At 44.5% G+C, this 19,168-nt stretch overlaps 1 protein-coding gene across 2 annotated transcripts in view; it reads right to left on the reverse strand.

The window, feature by feature from the left end:
* Positions 1 to 19,168, reverse strand: part of RPTOR (regulatory associated protein of MTOR complex 1) — a 345,465-nt gene that overhangs the window by 180,081 nt on the left and 146,216 nt on the right. For both annotated transcript variants that reach the window (XM_032616711.1, XM_032616710.1), the window contains exon 4: positions 10,684 to 10,842. In XM_032616711.1, the coding sequence (XP_032472602.1) occupies positions 10,684 to 10,842 (159 nt within the window). The remainder of the gene's footprint in view (positions 1 to 10,683; positions 10,843 to 19,168) is intronic.

The following is a 19,168-nucleotide window of genomic DNA, read 5'->3' on the forward strand; positions in this document are numbered from 1 at the left end:
TAGTCTTTGATTTTACATGGTGCAAAGCAACACACATTCAGTAGAAACCATACTTTGAATGTTGTTCTTTCCCAGGCTAGCGATATGCGGTCCGATCCTCTCCCATGATGCTGGGCAGTGGCAGCGAGCACAGCCCCCAGTCAGCCTGAAATCACGAGGGCGAACAATTGATACACTTACAACCATCCTGTACCCAGACAACTGTTCTGTTTTTCACTGTCAGTACAGTATTCAATAAAAATTACATGAGACAATCAACACTTTATTATAAAATAGTCTCTGTGTTAGATGATTCCACCCAACTGCAGGCTAACGTAAGTGTTCTGAGCATGTTTGAAGTAGGCGAGGCTCAGCTATGATGTTTGGTAGGTTAGGTATAGCACAGGTGTTTTCAGCTTTTGGTATTTTCAACTATGATAGGTTTATGGGGCATAACCCCACTGTAAGTTTAGGAAGGTCTGTACATCTTCTGCCAAAGAGCTCAGAATATGAGTCAGAAGTCTTAGCCATAGTAAAATGGCATCCTCCTAAGGGCTTCCCGGTAAAGCCCCCAAGGATGCATGCTTCCTCTGACCTCACAGACAGGAACCACAGGCATATCTGGATGTGTCATCCTGGCTTTCCCTGGACAGTAAGGGCGTCCTGGACAGTAAGCTGTCCTCCGAGGAGAGCAGAGGAGCATGGGTAAGCAGAAGATTCATCTTCCTTCTGAAGGAACCGGTATTGGGAGGTGATGGCCCAGAGATGTTAGGTATGGGGCAATGGTACTTGTGAACCAAACACTGCAGGGTTTAAGTCACAAGCAAACTCCTAGTCCCTTAAAATCCTTAAGGCTGAAGGTTTATTGGCTTTGCTGATACTTTCTCTGCCTTTCCTTTACTACAGTTCAATAATTGTTTACCTTATGAGTAATGCGAAATAAATGTTATTTAAATAATAGAATTTATTGGTTTGGAAAAACTGCACATCACTATCAAATAGATGCCTCTTACTCTGATTTAGTATATAGTTCATTATTGAGTCTGTTGAAAGACGGATCATAAAGGTTTTTAAATGTGCTATTATCAAAAAGATGTATTTGTGATTTTTTAAAAGCAATATTTGTGCCAGACCACATTTAACATTTGTTGTAATTGTTACTTTATATATTGAGAATACAGCAGTTGTCCCCCTCTCCAAAAAAAGCTGTTAATTTTATTGTAAACTTGACCTTTCTAGCATTTTTGTGTTTGCTTGCAATAGCTGAAGACCATCAGTAAAAATTCTCTTTCTTCAGGAGAAGTGATAGAAAACTTTGGGCTATCTCTTTATAAGAGCTTTAAAGTTTTTAAAAAATATTGTTTTCTTGATGCTGAGACATAAAACCTTAGACCATATCTTAACTGACTTCTCAGATGTCCTATATTTGAAAACCAGATTTATGGAGGAAGGATTCTCAAATGAGAGTGCATCAGAATGGCCTAGAGGGCTCGTTACAATGCAAATACCTGGGCCCCTCCCCAGAATAGGCTTCCATAAGCCTTGGGTGGGGTCTGATAATCTGCATGTATTATAAATTCCAAGAATACTGCTGCTACTGGTCTGGGACCTGTACTTTGAGAACCCCTGGTGCAGACAGTGCAAATGTTGATGGAAACAGAAAACATTCACTTTCCCGTTTTGCTGTAAACTGTACTTCCTATGCATCATGAAGAACACTTCCCTTTTTCCGTCTATGATTTAACACTTTACATATAGTGATCAGGAAACACTTTGATGATAAGATGATACTTACATAAAAATATCCATGAGTCAACATGTAAGAAGGTTTTTAACTGTGAATTCAATTTCTTTGATTGATCTACGGCTATTCAGATTTTCTATTTCATTTTGGGTCGCTTTCAGAAAGCTGTATTTTAAAAGGCATTTTCCATCTAATTTAAGTTATTAAATGTATTGGTATAACATTATTAACATTCCCTATCTTTTCAATGTCTACAGAATATGTGGCGATATCCCCTTTCATTCCTAAATGTTGATTGTATCTTCTTTTTTCTTGCTACCTAGCCAAAGACTTGTTAATTTTACAGATGTTTTCCAAAAAACAAATTTTAGCTCTAACTTTCTCTACCACCTGTTCTCTATTTTACTGATTTGTGCTCTTTATTACTTGTTCCTTCTACTTCCCTTGAGTTTACGTTGCTCAACATTTCCTAGTTTCTTAAGGTAGATATTTAGATTTTTATTTTAAGCTTTTCTTCCCTTCTGTATAAGGATTTAATAAAGCTATACATTTTTATACAAGCACTGCTTTAGCTGTATCCTACAAATTTTAACAAGTCGTCTTTTCATTATTGTTTAGTTTGAATTATTTTTATTATCCCTTGTGATACCTTTTTTCATACATGTGTCATTTAATTTCCAAATATTTGAGGATTTTCCAGCTAGCCTACAATTTCAGATTCTGTGGCCGGAGAATAGACTCTGAATGATTTCAATCCTTCAAACTTTATTATGACATTTCTGTGACCCAGCACAGGCCTTTCTTGGTGGGCGGTCCACCTGCCCGGGACAATGTGCGTTCTGTGGGCATTGGGTGCAGTGTTCTGTTAACTGAGTCAGAGTGATTGATAGTCTTTTTTCTTTTTTTACGGTACGCGGGCCTCTCACTGTTGTGGCCTGTCCCGTTGCGGAGCACTGGCTCCAGACGCGCAGGCTCAGCGGCCATGGCCCACGGGCCCAGCCGCTCCGTGGCATGTGGGATCTTCCCAGACCGGGGCACGAACCCGTGTCCCCTGCATCGGCAGGCGGACTCTCAACCACTGCGCCACCAGGGAAGCCCTGATAGTCTTTTATAATAGTAACTGATTTTTTTTTAATTAGAAAAATATAATATACCATGACTGGAGTTTTCCTTGTGAGAAAGTTTTTAATTATCAATTTTATCAACACCAGTTTTAACCTATCAATAACTGCCAGATGGTTACTCAAATATCCAACTAGGATTATGGATGTGTTTCTTTCTCTCATTGGCCCTCGTAATCTTGCTTTATGTATCTTTAACTCTCCTATTAGCCGTCTACATATTCAAGGTAGTTATGTCTTCCTGATGACCTGACCTGTCTGTCATTGTGAAATGTCTCTCTTCATCTGTGACAAAACTCCTTGTCCTGAAGTCTATTTTCTAATTAGTAATATGTCCACTCCAGCTCTCTTTCAACTAGTATTTCATGATATACCTTTTTACATTTAACTTTTATGTGTCTTTGTATTTAAAGTGCATCTCTTGCTGACAGCACAAAGTTTGATTTTGCTTTTTATCCAGTCTGATACAAACTCATGAAAAAAACAAAGAATGGGGGACATTTTAGAGGATAACTGGTCTGGACTCTCCAAAAAGTCAGTGTCAACTCTTCAGAGAATGGAAACACAAGTAACAGAATGGGAGGAAATATCTTAAAAATGAATTTCTGATAAAGGACTTGTACCCGAATATTAAAAGAACTCTTAAAACTGAGTAAGAAAACAAATAACCCTATTTAAAAGAGGGCAAAAGATATGGAAACCCCACCAAAGAAAATATATAGACGGCAAATGAGCATATGAAAAGATGCTCAACATCGTATGTCGTTAAGGAATTGCAAATTAAAATGCGATACCACTATGCACCTAATTAGAATGGCTAAAATCCAAAACACCAGCAACAACAAATGCTGAGGAAGATGTGGAGCAACAGGAACTCCCATTCGGTGCTGGTGGGAATGCAACCGACCGAGCCACTTTGGAACAGAGTTTGGCAATTTCTTAGAAAGCTAAACATACCAGCTGGTCTAGCAATGGCTCTCTTAGGTATTTACCCAAATGAGAAGAAATCATGTCTATACAAAAATCTGCACAAAAGTTTAGAACAGCATTATTCACAATTGCCAAAAACTGGAAGCAACCAAGATGTCCTTCACTAGTGGAATGTTTTTCAGCGGTAAAAAGAAAATGAGCTATCTAGACATGAAGAAACCTTGAATGCATAAGCCTAATTGAAAAAAAGCCAGTTTTAAGACACTATATTCTATGATTCTAACTATATGACACTATGGGAAAGGTAAAACTATAGAGACAGTGAAAATATCAGTGGTTGCCAAGGGTTGGGGAGGACAGGCAGAGAGGGAGATATAGGTGGAGCACAGGATTTTTAGGGTAGTGAAACTACCCAGTATACTATAATGGTGTATACATGACATTATGTATTTGGCAAAACCCACAGAACTGTACAAAATGAAGAATAAACCCTCGTATAAACTATGGACTCCAGTTAGTAATAATGTATCAATACTGGATCATCAACTGTAACAAATATACCACACCGAGGCAAGATGTAGGCCAGGTAGGGAGTGAGAATACAACTGACCCTTGAACAACACGCGTTTGAACTACACAGCTCTACTTATAAGCAGATTTTTTTCCACTAAATACATACAGGACTACATGATCCTCAGTGGGTTTGATCTGGGGATTTGGAACTGTGAATAAGATGGGCCAACTAAGTGACTGGAGCATCCACAGATTTTGGTAACTGCAGTGGGTCCCGGAACCATTCCCTTGTGGAGACCAAGGGACGACTGTTATGTGGAAATTCTGTACTTTTTAATTTTCCTAAAAACTAAAACTGCTGGGCTTCCCTGGTGGCGCAGTGGTTGGGAGTCTGCCTGCCGATGTAGGGGGCGCGGGTTCGTGCCCCGGTCCGGGAGGATCCCATGTGCTGCGGAGCAGCTGGGCCCGTGAGCCGTGGCTGCTGGGCCTGCGCGTCCGGGGCCTGTGCCCCGCGATGGGAGAGGCCACAACAGCGAAGCCCACGTACTGCAAAAAAAAAAAAAAACAAAAAACTAAAACTGCTGTAAAAAAAATAATGCCTATTTTTTTAAAAAAAGACTGACATGTAACTATGATAACTTACTACAAGAAGACAATAAAATAACCTCACTAAAAAGAATGTCAATAAAGAAAAATAGGCAAAGAGCAATTGCTTTTTCTATATATCCGAGGAGACTGAGAAAGATGACTAACAGTTCAATGCAATGCACGAACCTGGGCTGGATCCTGAATGCAAAACCAAATCAACAAACATAAAATGCTTACTAACACACATTTTTGAGGCAGTGGGAAATTTTGATTATGGACTTCGTATTAAACAATATTATAGAGTTGATGTTAAATTTCTTGAGCAATTTAAGGGTATTATAGTTATGTACTAAAATGTCCTTGTTTTTAGTGTCATGATATCTATAACTTTCAAATGGCAAAGGTAAAAAATATTTATCTATACAGAGATATAAAGCAAATGTGGCAAAGTGTTAACTGATGAATATAGATGAAAAGTATAAAAGTATTCATTCTATTGTTCTTTCAATCCTTCTGGAGGAGGGAAAGTTAAATGTTGATTCTTTGAAAAGACTACTGAAATATACAGAAACCTCTGGTAAGAGTGACCAACAAGAAAAGAGAAAGAAGGTATCCAGTATCAATATCAAAAATGAATGAAGAAACATCACTAACCCAGACTCTGATAAATTAATAAGGAAATATGAGTCACGTTTTGTCAACAAATTTGAAAATTTAGCTGAAATGGACAAATTCCTACAAAAGTAAGTTAGCAAAGCTGTCTCAAGAAGAAACAGAACATCTGGATAGCCCTTTAGCAATGAAGGAAACTAAATAGGTAGTCAAAGATCTCTCCACATACAAAATACCAGCCCGACAGCTTGATTTGTAAGCTTCACCCAATATTCAGACAACATGTACTTCAAATCTCACAAAAACAATCCCTGTGTATCTAAGTGGAGCACTCCCTCAACTTATTTTCTGAGGCCACAGTTACACTGATTATCCAAAGAAAACAAGAGAAAGAAATATTCCAAGCCAGTCTCACTCATGAACACTGATGTAAAAATACTAAACACAATACCAACAACAGAATTAACCCCTCTATGAAACACATAATTGATAAAGGCACACTAGGTTATCCCACAAAGGAAAGGTATATTTAATATTAGAAAATCATATACCTTTCAATGCATTTCCAGTTTAAAGGAGAAAAATCATACCGTCATCTAACACACACACACATAATGGCTTGGGGAAAAGCAACATCTATTCATGATTTGAAAAAATAAACTAGGAATAGAAGGGCACTTTTTTAATCCGATAAGGGGTTTTCTTATTTTTTATTCTTTTTACAAATATCTATAGCAAACATCATACACTGACGCACAGGAGGCACCCCCTTCGAAATGAGGGGTGAGATAAGGACATGCAGTCACCACTCCACGCTCTGGGAGGCGTTGGAGGCACAGTAAGATATGAACAGTAAACACAACAAGACGGGAAGGAAAGAAATAAAACTGCCACGATTTGCACACCACGTGGTAGTCTGTTAAGAAAGTTTTAAAATATGTACAAATCATTAGAATCAACGAGAGAAGAGCAAAATTAGTAGACATAAAATAAATGTACAAAAATCAACTGCCTTGCCATATACCCTGATAAAAACTTGCAAAATATATTTTTTATAGCAAACGTTTTTAACAACATCAAAAAATATAAAGTATCGGGCTTCCCTGTTGGTGCGGTGGTTAAGAATCTGCCTGCCAATGCGGGGGACACGGGTTCGAGCCCTGGTCTGGGAAGATCCCACATGCCATGGAGCAACTAAGCCTGTGGGCCACAACTACTGAGCCTGCGCTCTAGAGCCCACGTGCCACAACTACTGAAGCCCGCAAGCCTAGAACCTGTGCTCCGCAACAAGAGAAGCCACCGCAGTGAGAAGCCTGAGCACTGCAATGAAGAGTAGCCCCCGCTCGCCGCAACTAGAGAAAGCCTGCGCGCGGCAACGGAGACCCAACACAGCCCCCTCCCAAAAATATATATATATAAACCTTTATGAAATTATAAAATACTATTGATAAACGCTTAAAAAGAGCATAGTTTGGAAACTCAACAATATAAAGATGTTGAGTCTCCCCCCATTAATCCACTGATTGGCAAGTTGATTTAATATTTTCATGGAAGATCAAAGGACCAAAAAGAACAAAGGAGGGAAACTTGCCTTCCCAAACGTCAAGAATCATTGAAAACCTATACTCATTAAAATAGTTTACGGGGGCTTCCCTGGTAGTGCAGTGATTAAGAATCCGCCTGCCAACGCAGGGGACACGGGTTTGAGCCCTGGTCCACTACTGAGACGGCTGGTGGTTCATGACATCATATTTCTTTTTTTTTTTTTTTTAAGAAGATGTTGGGGGTAGGAGTTTATTAATTAATTAATTAATTTTTGCTGTGTTGGGTCTTCGTTTCTGTGCGAGGGCTTTCTCTAGTTGTGGCAAGCGGGGGCCACACTTCATCGCGGTGTGCGGGCCTCTCACTATCGCGGTCTCTCTTGTTGCAGAGCACAGGCTCCAGACGCGCAGGCTTAGTAGTTGTGGCTCACGGGCCTAGGTGCTCTGCGGCATGTGGGATCCTCCCAGACCAGGGCTCGAACCCGTGTCCCCTGCATTAGCAGGCAGATTCTCAACCACTGTGCCACCAGGGAAGCCCGACATCATATTTCTTTTAATTCTACTTCTTTTATAACTGCAGTTTTGAATCTATATAATAATAAAAATGATTAAAATCAAGTTGGTATCTAGGTACATACAACTACTGAGCCCACGTGCCTGGAGCCCGTGCTCCGCAACAAGAGAAGCCACTGCTCACTGCAACTAGAGAAAGCCCTCGTGCAGCAACGAAGACAAAACACAGCCAAAAATTTAAAAAAATAATAAATTTATTAAGAAAAAAAAAAGTTTACGGGCACAGAGGGAGACCCATGGAACAGAACAGAGAGCTCAGAAACATACACACTCACTAAGGAAACTTGACGAGTCCAAAGCTGGCATTAAACGGTAATGGTATCCATTTGAAAAAAAAAAAAAGAAAAAAGAATTTGAACCCCTACCTAACAGTATGTGCAAAAATCAGTTCCAGGTAGATTAAAGACCCAAATTAATAGACAAAAATACACTTTTGAAAGAACACATAGTGGAATACTTCTGTAACCTTGGCATAAGGAAAGTCTTCTTAAAGAAGATACAAAATGCCCACATCCTAAGGGAAGACTGAACAGTGACCACTTCAAAATAAAGAACTCCTGGGCTTCCCTGGTGGCACAGTGGTTGAGAGTCCACCTACCGATGCAGGGGACATGGGTTCGTGCCCTGGTCCGGGGGGATCCCGCGTGCCGCAGAGCAGCTGGGCCCATGGGCCATGGCCGCTGGGCCTGTGCGTCCGGAGCCTGTGCTCCGCAACAGGAGAAGCCACAGCGGTGAGAGGCCCGCGTACAGCAAAAAAAATAATAATAAATAAAAAAATAAAGAACTCCTATCTACTAAGGGACAACACAAGAGAACAGAGGCAAACAGACAAACCAAAAAACCAAGCCATAAACTCAGGGACATCTGCAATTAACAAAAATGGTAAAGTGTTACTGTCTAGAATATAAAGAATTCCTTCAATAAGAAATAAGAAAAAGACACAACCCAAGTGAAAAACAGGAAATAGCACTGAAAGAGGGGAAGCCTATGTGGCTGACCCAGAAACCAGAGGGCACCAGCCTCACAGTTATTGGGGTGACTGGACTGCACCACCACGCAGTGCTCCACCCCCACCACCCCCCCAGTGTTGGGAAGACATGGGTAATGGAAACACGCAGGCAGTTTAGAACTGTACAAAGACAAGACCAACCCAATGTCTGTGTACACAGGAGGCACTGGGAGGGCCACCAGCGGGGCTGAGGGAGGAAGCACAGCCACAGCACTCGGGGGATGACCCTCAGCACATAACTGAGCAGGAATGACCCCAATCCCGTCAACTAGAAAACACCCAACCCCCGTGTGTCTGGAGAGCCCCCAAAGATGGGGAAGCTATAAAAAGCATGGTACCAATCAACTCAGCACTCAGGGGCCAGTCACCTGGGAGGGCGGGGTAGGGGTGAGAGTGAGGAGGGCATGCAGGGACCCTGTAGGCTCATTTTCTGAACTGGCTGGTGGACGGCTGGTGGTTCATGACATCATATTTCTTTTAATTCTACTTCTTTTATAACTACAGTTTTGAATCTATATAATAATAAAAATGATTAAAATCAAGTTGGTATCTAGGTACATACAAGGCAGAGAGGGCACTATCCTGAGGGAGGAGCTGGGTCCAGGCCTCTTCTCCACTCTGTCTCCTCTAGGTCCCCGACTGTCCCGTCTGCCTACCTGTTGGCCACCTGTGAAGAGTGGACGTCCCCTGAGAGTTCACTATGTGAGTGGTGTGTTGGGTACTTTAATCCTTCACTATGAAGGAGCTTCCACAATAAGGAACAGAGATCTAGGAAGTCTTCTCATTTGTCCATGTCCTGGGGCTAACAAGTGGTGAGGCTGAAGTCAGAACTCAGGTGTGGTGAGCTCCTGTCCTGGTTCATGTGTTCCAGTGTGTAAGGAGCTGCCAGGTGGGCTGAATGCTCACACCTACAGGCACCACCTCTCGGAGGATGTGATAAGAGCCTGCAGCACAGGACCCAGGATGGTGGGAAGGGGTGTCGTTTACCCCTCACTTTCATCTACAGTCTTTAAAAAAAAAAAAATATATATATATATATATATATATATATATATTTTTTTTTTTTTTTTTTTTGGCTGAGCAGGGTCTTAGTTGTGGTACGTAGGATCTTCGTTGCTACGTGTGGGATCTTTCAGTTGTGGCATGTGGGCTCTTAGTCGCAGCACGTGGGATCTAGTTCCCTGACTAGGGATTGAACCTGGGCCCCCTGCACTGGGAGCATGGAGTCCCAACCACTGGACCACCAGGGAAGTCCCTTTTTAAAAAAAAAAATTTTTTTTTAAATTTATTTATTTGGCTCTGCCAGGTCTTAGCTGCAGCACAAGGGATCTTCATTGCTGCATGCGGGATCCTTAGTTGCGGCATGCGAACTCTTAGTTGCGGCACCTGGGATAGTTCCCTGACCAGGGATTGAATCTGGGCCCCCTGCATTGGGAGCATGGAGTCTTAGCCACTGGACCACCAGGGAAGTCCCTCATCTACAGTCTTTTGATTAAGGGGCTGTAGGAGGCTGGCTACACTGACCTTGGAGAGAGCAGAGCTGAAGCCCTGTCTGCAGACTTGCTTCGTATTAGCTCTTTGGAATACTTATACCATTTTATCTTCTAGGAACATGAGTGATTCTCAAAGGAAGATCCCCAGACCTCATGACTTCCCTAGATAGCCACTTCATTAACATGTTTCACAAAAGAAACAACTCCCTGTGCCTGATTATTTTTCAACTTTTATCACTGAAATACAAAAGATCCCCAGGACTTCCCTGGCAGTCCAGTGGTTAAGACTCCGCGCTTCTACTGCAGGGGGCACAGGTTCAACCCCTAGTCAGGGAACTAAGATCCCACATGCAAGGCCAAATAAAGAAAGAAAGAAAGAATCCCCAAACTTCCACCAGGTAACTGGCCCAAGTCCCTATTCAATCTTCCTGCATTTGGGTTTGTGGAAACGGATTAGCCATCAATGGTTCCACAGAAGCTACAGGGGAATAGGACCTGTGGCCAACCAGCAAAACTTACAGATTTTCTTTTAAAAAGAGAAACGAATTCGGTTCACAGGAACCTTTTATGGCATGCCCACCTTGTTGAAGACCCAAATCTCGCCGTTCACAGTGGGCCTGGGCACCCCATGCCCATTGTAGTGGAAGAGGACCCGCTCCTCCTTGGCATTTCGACGTAAAGACGTGCAAAGCTTCTTCACTTCATCCACAGTTGGATCGAGGCTCTGCTTGTACCGCGCCTGTTGCAGGAGAAAAAATTAAGAAACTTATCATGGATTCATGGGAATACCTAGAATTAAAACTCCATCCTGGGGCTTCCCTGATGGCACAGTGGTTAGGAATCCGCCTGCCAATGCAGGGGACACAGGTTCGAGCCCTGGTCCGGGAAGATCTCACATGCTGCGGAGCAACTAAGCCCATGTGCCACAACTGCTGAGCCTGTGCTCTAGAGGCCATGAGCCACAACTACTGAGCCCACATGCCACAACTACTGAAGCCCACACGCCTAGAGCCCGTATTCCACACCAAGAGAAGCCACCACAATGAGAAGCCCGCACACCGCAACGAAGAGTAGCCCTGCTCACTGCAACTAGAGAAAGCCTGTGCACAGCAACGAAGACCCAACGCAGCCAAAAATAAATTAATAAATTAAAAAAACAAAACAAAACAACTCCATCCTTTACTCCAAGTCTGCATTTAATGGACCCTGCACAAGTGACCTCAAATTTCTCTATCTATAAACTGGGATGATGACTACTTCACAGGGTGGTTGTAAACATTCATTTACTCAACAAATATTTATTGAGAACTACTGTGAAGATCTCATGAGATTAATAAGTAATGCCTGTCACACGGTAACACTAGTAAAAGGTAGCATCCCTGTGATATCAAAAGTATTTCTTAGAAGCATTGAATCTGTTTGGAAAAACTGTCTGGAACCTGGAAGAGAATTTGCTTAAACACAGGAAGCTATAATATATACAGTAGCAAGGGAGAACAGTTTCAAAAAGACAACAAAGTAAGGAAGTAAACTGCCCCTCTCTTGCTTAGTCATATTCGCCCTGCTTACCCCCTCCCACTACTCCTGCCTGGACCCTTGCTGATGAACATAAAGGATTCACTGAATTAGCAGGACCTAAAGTAAACACACAGAAATCGACAAACTTTATATATATATATACATAAACCATAGATGGTTAAAATCATAAGGAACCCCCACTTCTAAAGCAACAAAGAAGACTGAACTTAACAAGAAATACACAAAACCCTGACAAGGAAATTTTGTAAAACTCTCCTGGAAAACAGAAGGAGGCTTGAACAAATGGGAGATGCTCCCTGCCTGGGTAGGATGCACCCACATTCTTAAGACATCAGTTCTCTCCCAGTTAAGAGTTCACACGTTCCCAATAAATATAACAAGCAGCTATTTTGCGGAGCTTGACAAGCTGCTACTGAAGTTCGCGTGGAAAATAAATATGCCAGAACAGCCAGGAAAACACTGAAAGGAGAGCTATGAGGGGTCCTGCCCCCCGACACTCCAACCTCCTCTGGGCCTCTCCAAGTAAAAGGTGAGGGTCGAAGCCCATAGAGACCAGCAGGCCAGGGAACTACTACAGAGTCCAGAATTAGGTCCAAACACGTTTCCTGGCTTTTTGGAGAACAGTGTTCACACAGTCATAATGTTACGAACACTTATTTTATTTCATTAGAAACTGTGCAAACTTCAAGAGTGTGGTGAGGACGCTGAGGCTGGGTGAGGGGTACACGTGGTCATCAGAAGAGTCTCTCCACTTTATATTCATTTCCTTTTGTTTGCTTTCAAAGAACTTTCAATGGTAAATTCCCAATAAAAAAGAACTGAAAGTGTAAATTTATAACCATACTAGATGGTCACGTGGAAGTGATGTGTATAAAAGCACTAAAGCCAAACCAGGAAGTCAATAAAAACACCCCAAGTTGATAAATCAGTAAAAAGCAGCCTACACATATTGTTCTACAATATGGGCATATCTGCCCAAAAAAACACAGCTAAAAGGGTTTACCTCTAGGTAGGGATTATGTTCTGACTTTCAAAACATAATGTGCATGTTTGTTATTTTTATAAAGTTCTCAAACTTTGTTTAAAATGTTAAATTTAAAACAAAAAAAAACCAACCCAGTGCCATGATATCACTTGAAGAAAACAGTGGTGAGAACAAGAAACATGAACGGCGAGGAAACTATGTTTGAAGCATCATGGCTCCCGCTGTGGGCCTGCCACCTGGCACAGGGCTCAGCTCACAGTGATGGGTGCTGCTCAGGAAGCATCCACTGAAGTTGTTTCAAAAGAAGAGCAGGGAGGTGGAGGGAGCAGAGATGGAAAGCAGACACAGAGGCCTGAGGATGACCTGCGGCCTATGTTTAAGAGAGGCGTCCTGGGGCTTCCCTAGTGGCGCAGTGGTTGAGAGTCCGCCTGCCGATGCAGGGGACACGGGTTCGTGCCCCGGTCTGGGAAGATCCCACATGCCGTGGAGCGGCTGGGCCCGTGAGCCATGGCCGCTGAGCCTGCGTGTCCGGAGCCTGTGCTCCGCAATGCGAGAGGCCAGAACAGTGAGAGGCTCGCATACCACTAAAAAAAAAAAAAAAAAAAAAAAAAAAAAAAAGAGAGGCGTCCTGACCTTTCAGAGGAAAATGAAGAGCTACACAGGAGGAAACTACAGGAAAATGTGGCTCACCTCGCAGAGCATTAGTTCCTCCATGTTTGAGATATGACATTTGGTTTCACCTAATTAAATACGTGCTAATAATGCAATTTCTGACAGTAGAAAATCCTGGTGAAATACTGCATCGTGTGTTCTGAGAGCGTTGGGGGCACAAACACAGAAGCTTCAGGATGATGAAACTCAGAACAAAGTTCTTCCAGATTCCCCCAATTTTTTCCAACTGTAAGTAAACTAACACAAGGATAGCAACCCTATTCCACTGCAGGACAATTTTAGGACCCTGCCCTGAGGTGGCAGGTTAGGGTCCAGCAAAGTGGTCTCTCTCTGTGTTTCTTCCATAAGGTCCAGAATGCTATTTGTAAAATAAAACTGTGTCACAAAGGAGACTAGAGAAAGCCAACACATAATGTGATGTTTTCAAATTCATTCTCATTGAGGCAATGTGCATTAATCTGACACTGACAGAGGGGCTGCGCATTACCCATGCTACCAGAGCAGGGCTGGCCCCAAGAGAGACGGGGTCTGTGTGGAAGTGGGGGCTGAGGACAATGGGGCACTCAGGGGCATGGAGCCTGTGCCCGGCCTGGGGAGGCAGCCATGTCACCTGCTCCCTCCAGCCAGGTGGGCATCTCAGCCTGTGTTGGCTCACCTAAACCACATGTTCTGGGAGCACCAGTTCAACATCTAGCTCTTGTGCAGAATTCCTTCTTGGTCCCCTTTGGCAGGAATAATCTTTTCTGTCTCTAAACTAACTTATACTCTTTGTCATATGTTCCTGTGAAGCTGTCTGAGCTCCATGGACACTGTAAACCCCATGAGGGCAGACACGGATTATAGTTTCATGTGTGCCTTTCAGTACCCAGCTCTGTTTTTATATTCTTCCCATGGCCTCACAAAATGCTCAGTTATTAGCAAACAGTTGCTGTGTGACTATCAAACTTTTACTGACACTGATTACAATAATCTGTAATGAAACAAACCAAAATGATGAATCCTATCTGACCCTGAAGTGACACAAGTGAATTTCAGCACAAAATTAGAAAGTGTATATGTAAAAACTGTTGTGTCTAGGAGGTGGGTACTTAGATGTTCAATAATTCTTCTACTTTGCTATATGGAATTCTGCATATTAAACAGTTAAGAAAAGGATAGAGGAGGGAATTTCCTGGCAGTCCAGTGGTTAGGACTCCGAGCTTCCACTGCCAGGGGCCAGGTTTGATCCCTGGTCAGGGAATTAAGATCCTGTGACCCCCCCCCACCAAAAAAAAAAGGATGCAGGAAAACATTCCTGACTCATCACCAATAAACTACTTATTTGTGCTCTGGGTGAAACAGAAACAGGGCACTGAGCCTTAACGCTCTACACAACTAAATTTTGGCTAATCCCATAAAACTAGATGAGAGTAGTTGATAAATGAAAATCTAGTTCTGGGGGCAAAGAAGGAAACCTTTTACTAAGATGTCATGACTTTGGACATGTGTTCCAGAACCACATCCACATCAGCACAATGAGAAAAGTCAGAGAGTCCCCGGCCCCAAAACACCTGCCGGAGCATAGGACCCAGGTAAACTACTGTTTCAGCCCAAACCCCTCAGCCACTGTGACATGACCTGCATAAATCTAGAATTCAGATTTTTCTGTGAATCAGAGCTGCTGGAACGGCCAAACTAGGCAGCAAATCACATCCCACCTTGGTAGACACGTTGACCTGGGCCTTTATGTAAATTAAAATAAATACCTATGCTTTTTTGATACATGTGTTTTTTAAAAGACATCCTGGCTGGGTAGGTAGAAATAATCAGAAGAATTCAGAAGACCATTTTATCACCAGGAGCTTCAATGACAAGGCCCAAGGGCTGAAGGGAAGTATGAGTGTAAGCATTACCAAGTCTCACTGGGCTGTGCTGGAGTGGAGGGAGATGCTAGGAAATATCGGACGTGTATTTTCCCTACTCCCAGGAAGGCTTCCAGGTGGCTCATAGAGGGAGCAGCAAAACAGCAAAGAGGAAAAGGCTGAATCGCAAAATAATTTTAATGCGTGCCAAAAGGAGTTCTGAATTTGTTACTTATTTTCCCTGTGAGCACAAAAGAAATGAAAGCATTTTTATTTACTACCAAGAGCAGTAACAGGGAATCATACTGGAAAGGAACTCAGTTCAAATGAGGTTAATGGCTTTCGAGCTGTCTCCCCTCCGAGGGGGCTCTGGGGGGCCAGCTCTGAGCATGTGGGGCTGGCTCAAGGGTTAGGACAACAGTACGTGAGACAGAAACTGCTCCCCTCCCAAACCAAAACATTTCCACAAAGGTGTGAGAAAACCAACTTAAATCAAACGGTTCCATTAGAAGAAATGAGGGAAGGGGCCTCCTTCCCACGCATTCAGAGGGCACCCCAGGAGAGCCGTGTGGGGATGTGCCCTTTCTTCCCTGCCACAGTGATGACCAGGAGCAGTAGGGTGGTGGGGAACTTCTAGAGAGTGCAGGGTCTGTGCCTGGTGAGGTAAGGGCAGGAGGCAATGGTGAGGGGAACCACCCCTCTTGCACCCACCTCTCCTGCTATGCGGGTATGAAAGCACTGACTGATCATCAATAACTTTCAAATCACAGCCGGTTTTATCAGACAACGTGAAGAAAACAGCAAATAAATCTTCAGTGTATATGTGTTTATCCCCCTGCCCATATTTACTTCTGGAAATTTCCCGCCATCAGTAAGTGTAACAGTGATCACTGTTGGTAAGCAGCACAGCCCGCTTTGCGTGCCCCCTTCGTCATCACTCAAAACAACTCTACTGAATAAGAGTGGCCGTGGCGTGGGAGCCCGATGCCCCTGCAGCTGCCTTTACGAGCTGGTCCCGCAGGAGCCTCCTGCAGCCTCCCGTGCAGGGTGGAGAGTGGACTGCCTCGGGTCCATGGCCCAGCTTGGCCGAGGTCAAGGGGCACCAGAGTCACACACAGGCACCCTCCCACCCCTCCTCTGGGAGGCCTGTGCCCACCATGCCGCCTGGAGCTGGCGGAGGCCCCCTCCTTTCACACAAAAGCCACGTCACCCAAAGGACCCATTTTCAGAGTCAGAGGACCTCTCAAGTCAGAAGCTGCAGGGACACGGGAGAAAATACCATGCAGAACTGCCAGAGAGCAGGGCGGCGAGGAGGGAGATGACCAAAGACCACAAGCTGAACCCTAGGGATTGGGGAGCCCCTCATTTTGTGACCTGCCCCACGGAGTGGAGTTCTTGCTCCTGGGGCTAAGGAAACCTGGCATACAGTTGTGAAGAAGTCACTCAAAGACAAAGCGCCCCAAGATATGAACAAGCTGCGCCGCACAGCATCTCCCAGGCTGGCAGGGCTCACTGGGTGCCCATGTGCTGCGAGGCACTTATCCCGCGAGGCGACGGTACTTCCTGCTCTGTCTGGGCCCCACGTTTCACTGCTGCTGCCCAGCTTCCCTCAGGCCCACCCCTCTGCACTGCTATCCAGCTAGGATTTGTGAAATCTCAGCTCCACTGAAAGACCATTCGCTGTCCCCCGAGGTTAGTCCTAAACAGGAGAGCTGTTCTTCCAAACCACACACAAGGTCAAGGGGCTGACATTACTCGGAGATGTCAATAAAGTTAGGGATTCGCTATTTCTGACCTTGGCTCCATCAAGGTCTTCTCCTGTGGGATGCAAAAAATGATTTAGCCTCATTTTCTTACCTATCACACAGAAAGGACACATTAATGGACCAGCATGAAAGGCACTATAGATATTAATAATAAACCTCCTGGGGTTTTATGGGAATTAATTAATATTTTTAAGGGCTTTGAAATGAGAAGCACTAAATTAAATGTCACCACACCATGTTAAGGTTTTGTTTCAAAACTAGAATGCCCGGGATAATGGCTTTGTGGCTGGAGGGACTGCCGTGGCACAGGAAGCATCTCACCATTTGGGAGACCTGTGACAAGTGTAGCTGGGTGTACTGAATGGCAACGCAAGTCTCTAAAATACTGCCTCTTGTGCTGGGCACTGCTACTATAAGTCCAAATCTCAAGATGTAATAAAAAACAAGCATGGAAGTTTCGGGGGATGCGAGAGAGGAAGAAAACAGAAGAATGAACAACGGGACGAAGGGTCAAAGGAAGACTGGCCCTGGGCTTAATGAAAGGGAATGGGGCTCCAGGTTTCATTTCCTTCCAGGATGGTCTCCTGCTGACTCTACATGCTAATAAGGCCTAAGCAGTGCATTGCAGACTCCGCCTTCCCTGTGGATGTGGCCCCTCCTTGTGCACATTCCAGAGGTTAGAAGGTGTGGCGGCAAGAGGGGCTCTGCTCCATGTGGCCCAGTTGGCAGCGGTGGCCCTTCTCGGTCTGGTGAAGCCACACAGACCGCTGCTGTTGTGCTGCAGGAGAGTAATGGCAGCGCCTGGGGGAGGAGCTGGGGTCTCTGCTTGGTGGGTCTTCTCATGACAGAATCCCATAATGAGGAAACCTGTGCTGCAGCAGCGGCACTGCCTGTGCTTCTTTGGGGTTTCTAGTAAAGATTACTGCACATTACTCGACTAGGAATGTGAGTATGAATAATGCTATTTCCATCCTTCTATGGCAATGAGCAACACCTCAAGTTCAGATCCAAGAAACAGAGATGCCTGAGAGATTTTCTCAGAACTGTCCAGGAGGAAAAAACATAATGTTAGACTTTGGGCCAATTCTGCCTTTGGTCTGGGGTCTTGCAAACATTTCACCCCATCCTTCTCCTTCCCAAGTAGGAAGCAAGGGCTTCCAGGGAACTGCTGGGTAGGAGGAGGAAGGTCAGGTCTGCTCAAAGGACACCTGTCTTAGATGGTGGTCCCATGTAAGAAAGCTTCAGGCCCCTGGAAGTTCAGGAGCTTTACGCCACCATCCCTCACAAAACACTTATTGTTGCTATAGCCCTTCGCATCCCCGCTATCACTATCTAGGCCAAGCTGCTGCCATCACTACCACCAACACCATCGTTGTCATCATCACCATCATCACTACCGTCATCATTTTCATCACTGCCAAGACCGATACCATCACTACCATCACCATCGTCACCTCGCCCCCTCCCTTCCTCTCATCTTCCCTCTGTCCTCCCCTCTCCCCCTCTTTCTCCTCCTCCTTCTCCACCCCTCTCTCCTCCTCTTCCTTCCCCTTTGTCCGCCCCTCTCCCCCTCTTTCTCCTCCTCCTTCTCCACCCCTCTCTCCTCCTCTTCCTTCCCCTTTGTCCGCCCCTCTCCTCCTCCCTCAGACTGCTCTGACTGCTGTCTCTCACCTCTTCCCTGGTCCATCCTCCTCCATTAATCCTCATATGTGGCCATGACTCAGCTTCCCTTCTTTTCTCACACTACACGCGCCTCCTGGACGGCACCTCTGAACAAATCCATGGCCGAATTCCTCGTCATGCTCCACACATGCCCACCCTCTGGGCTCCCTACCATAATCACTGGCATCAGCCTATACTGAGTCACCCAGACCACACTCCCCAGGCCTGTCCTTTGTGCTGCTCTCCTTCTCACCTCCCCTTCATCGAGAACTTGTTCAGTGGACCTAACACGTGGCTGTACCACCTCTGCCTTTATCAGGGGGTCAAACATGCCCCAACTATCCCCAGGTCTCCAGACCATCATCTCCAAGTCTCTCTATTCGGTCACAGACTTCCCTCTCAAACACACAGCAATCAGGCCACCTGCCCTCTAAAACCGAGTCCTCAATGGGGGTGTCTGCTGCTCCCAAGACAGCATCACCATGCCTGAGCACAGCACAGCCACCTCGGCTGCACCACCCTCACAGCCCTCCGCTCAGCCACCGTGTCATTTCCAGGGGTCCGGAGCAAGCTGTGCCCTTTCACACAGACCTCAGAGCT

This window comes from Phocoena sinus, chromosome 20 (assembly GCF_008692025.1).
Source record: "Phocoena sinus isolate mPhoSin1 chromosome 20, mPhoSin1.pri, whole genome shotgun sequence".
NCBI classification, from domain to species: Eukaryota; Metazoa; Chordata; class Mammalia; order Artiodactyla; family Phocoenidae; genus Phocoena; species Phocoena sinus.